Raw genomic sequence first — 3,480 nt, 5'->3', positions numbered from 1 at the left:
CAATCTACAGATCTTAAGCTCCAAAACATGCCAACACTGAATACGTTTAAAGCTGTAGTGAAATGAATTGAGTCCAGGCTGTCAGTGTGCAAATGTTTTATCTGATCATTTTTTAATATTACTCCAAATCTATCTTTTATGTTAATTGTTGAAAGTCTGTGTTGCTGCTATTCTGGGCCAGGTCTCCCTTGTGAACGAGATCTTGGATCTCAATGGGACAAACCTGGTTAAATAAAGGTTAATTCAAATGAAATATTCACCTGACCTAAAAGGACATGACTTACATTTTCAGGATTGCCGGAGACACTGCTCTCTGCAAGAACATACATGAATCAGTCAGTCGACAGATGCGGAAGAACTTTGCCAAAAGCAAATGGAGGGTGAGCACACGAGACTTATCAGATATGACTAAAAACACAATATTCTCTATCTTTTTAAATAGCAATAAAACACACAGTGGTTTGTCTGCACTTGGTCTTACATGTGTCTGTTTACACCATCTCTTCACAGCAAGCTTTTAATGCGACGGCTGTGATCCGCCACATGAGGCGCCTGCAGCTGGGCACCAGCTTTGGCAGCAGCATTCACAACGCCAACTCCAACCCTCAGAGTCGTGCTCCAGCCAAGAGCCAGTCTGTGGACTGCGACCCTCCCTCCCTGAAGGACTGTGAGTGACACTTCAGATGTCGATCTAGACACAAACGTGTCTGAGTTTCGGACACTCAGCTGCCCTCTTCATTGATATGATTCGAAGCGGTTTAAAAAGCTCTTGAGGTGTTATTTCCAATTAAACAGACGAGACTGATTTGACATGTGGTCTCTACGTTTCTGGTGCCATTTAATTTGACATCGGATTTATTCATGAGAAGAGAAGATATTTTACTTTATCAATCATTTAAATCCTCAAACAAAAAAAGCAAAACAGTTTCTGGTTCCATCTTGTAACAATAATAATAATAATGAGGGTTTTATAGAGAGGGGGAGACGCTTCTTTGTTTAAATATGGGGTTAACGGCGTACGTTCTCCCCCTGGAAGATATAAAAAAAAAGTAAAAAGAGTTGAGCAACAAGTAAAAAAAGAGAGAAAGCACTGAGGGAAAAGTTACAAACCCTGGCTCCTTTCTAACCTCCGCACAGCTGGCCAATGACGTCAGAAAGGTGTGGGGGCGTGTGTTTCTGAAATTATTCAACAAGCTCTTCTAAAGAAGCATTCTGGCGCCTTCACACATTGGTGCGTTTGGTCTTTTAATGGGATATGTTGACAATAATCAAAACATAGAACATTTCCAGACTCATCCTGAAGTTTAATTAAATACTATATTCTTTCTCCCACAGGTCCTCCCATAGCCCCTTTGCCCTCTGCTGTTAAAGTGTACAATCAGGACTCTGATGCCCCCTCTCCTGTACGAGAGGAACCATCTGTGGTGGCCGAGCCATCGCGGCCACGACCCTCCACCGTTACGGTCATCCACACTGGGACTAAATGACGCCAGGTTCCGCGGGAGGTGAGCTGGGAGACCACAGAGCTTTGAGACGGGACACAACCTTCCCAGACCTCAACGTCCTCGCCCAGTTTGCTCATCCCGCAACCTCCCATCTGTTTCTGCCAACCCACGGGAGGAATTTGAGGAGCGTTGGCTCAGCTCCATTTACCATGGCTCAGCGCGACATCGCTGCTGCTTCCCTTCCCACCGTCATACAGACCTGGAAGTACAGAGATGCTCACCAGAAGTATTTATTGTGGAAGCTAACGTTCAGCCTGGCTCATGGTCGTCTGGCAGATGAACAAGCAGCTGGGAAGTGCCACACTAAAGGAAACTCTTTAATGAAGCTGCTATCAGTTTTGACTGTGAGCGTCTTGAGAGAAGGCCGCTCCTCTGTATGCCTTGTGTAAATATCCTGCCTGGAAATGTTGAGTTGAGTCATGTTATGCAAGTGAAATATAAGCTTCAAGCCGTGGTAAATAATTGTGACATCATCTGCACTCTGAACTTTTTCTTGTCGTTTTGACAGCTTTTGTTAATTTGCTGTGGTATTCGCTACAATGGCTCCAGACAGTGTGACAGTATGTGTTATCTCTTTGCTTTAAAGTGTGAGGACAGGAAATATGAGCAGGACAGCGTGCTTCAATCACGGCTGTGATCGTTGGGAGGGCCGGTGCATTGCACTCATGTATTGGATTATTTATTTTCTTACAACATATTATGACTTTTGTAAGGAATGTGTAAAGGTGTTATTAGACTGGACTGAAAAGCTATTGAATTGAATGATAAAGCTACAGTATCTAATAGTTGTTACTTTGTAATTTCTGTTTTATTTGATGAATATTTGTTTTGACGTGACTGTGAAGTCCTCCTTGACCACAGGAGGGCAACCACGTGTTGTTGCTGTGTGACCAGTTCTCAGGGATGTGCTGCAACATGAAGCCAACCAAACCCCTCTTCTCACTGCTGATGAGGATGATGGTGAAGAGTAAAACCTCCAAATACTGCATATTATTCTAATGTGCCATTGGGAGAGTTTCACAGATGCTTTTTATTTCTTTTTAAATCCATCATTATTGACAGTATGAGTGTAATGTAACTTGTATTGAATGGATTGATTTTCCCTTTAAAAAAAAACTTGAATTATATTTGGATTTAAAGAAAGTGTTTATCAGTGAAGTGCGCATTCATGTCGTCGTTAAAAATGTAAAATGACAAATGAATGCAAACGTATCTCGATCGCTCCCATTGCAGAATCGTCTAATCAGTAGTGTACAGTTCAGTGGGTGTGATATCGTGCTACCTGCTTCCGCTCATGAGGTGGCTGGTCTGAGAACAGCTCCCTCACTCTGTTTAATCACTGTGCTTTCATACCAGCCTGTTGAATTTAGCAGAAAGACTCTTTCTCCTTCCTTCCTCCCGCTCGCTCTCTCGAGACTTTCACACAGAGAAGAGGATCTGTCTTTGTATTTTCTCTGTGGTCCCTTTTTTTATTTTATTTTTCTTTCATTTTAAATCACTCAACATGAATGATAAAAATAACACTCCACCAAAATATGCCCAATATCAAGGGCTTTGCCATGTTGACTTATCTAAAAAAATGTTGTGGTGAATTTTGACATCTACTTACTGTAAATACAAATCTCAACAACAACAGTTAGCTTTGGTCTTGAGTGTTTATTTTTGTCTTCCCTATATTTGTTCTCCAAAAAAAAAAAAAAACATCAACAGAAAGCAACAAATATGAAGCATTGAAAGCCCCTCAGTTTGCATGTATTACATATTGTTAAAGAAATGTTGTAGAGATTCATGTATTAAAAAAAGAGGATTGTTTGCATGAGTTGTTGATTCTTTGAGAGGGAGTAAACATCAGGTTAGTAAGAGTTTGACTATAGGTACATATTTCTAAACGATTATGTCAATAGATTTAAGTAAAATGAGTAAATATGTAGTAAGTACAGTGTATATATATGTGAGCAAATACAGTTTATTCACA

The 3,480-nt window shown here is 40.9% G+C and overlaps 1 protein-coding gene across 1 annotated transcript in view; it reads left to right on the top strand.

Annotated features, from left to right (window-relative positions):
* Positions 1 to 3,280, top strand: part of camk1db (calcium/calmodulin-dependent protein kinase 1Db) — a 21,197-nt gene extending 17,917 nt beyond the window's left edge. Inside the window, exons 9-11 of the mRNA XM_029434057.1 lie at positions 293 to 380; positions 511 to 667; positions 1,336 to 3,280. Coding sequence (XP_029289917.1) covers positions 293 to 380; positions 511 to 667; positions 1,336 to 1,487 — 397 coding nt within the window. The 3' untranslated portion in view covers positions 1,488 to 3,280. The remainder of the gene's footprint in view (positions 1 to 292; positions 381 to 510; positions 668 to 1,335) is intronic.
* Positions 3,281 to 3,480: the final 200 nt, after the last annotated feature.

Source organism: Cottoperca gobio, chromosome 6 (genome assembly GCF_900634415.1).
Source record: "Cottoperca gobio chromosome 6, fCotGob3.1, whole genome shotgun sequence".
Lineage (NCBI taxonomy): Eukaryota > Metazoa > Chordata > Actinopteri > Perciformes > Bovichtidae > Cottoperca > Cottoperca gobio.
The sequence above is the reverse complement of the archived record's forward strand: the minus strand, read 5'-3'. Positions and strand labels throughout refer to the sequence as shown.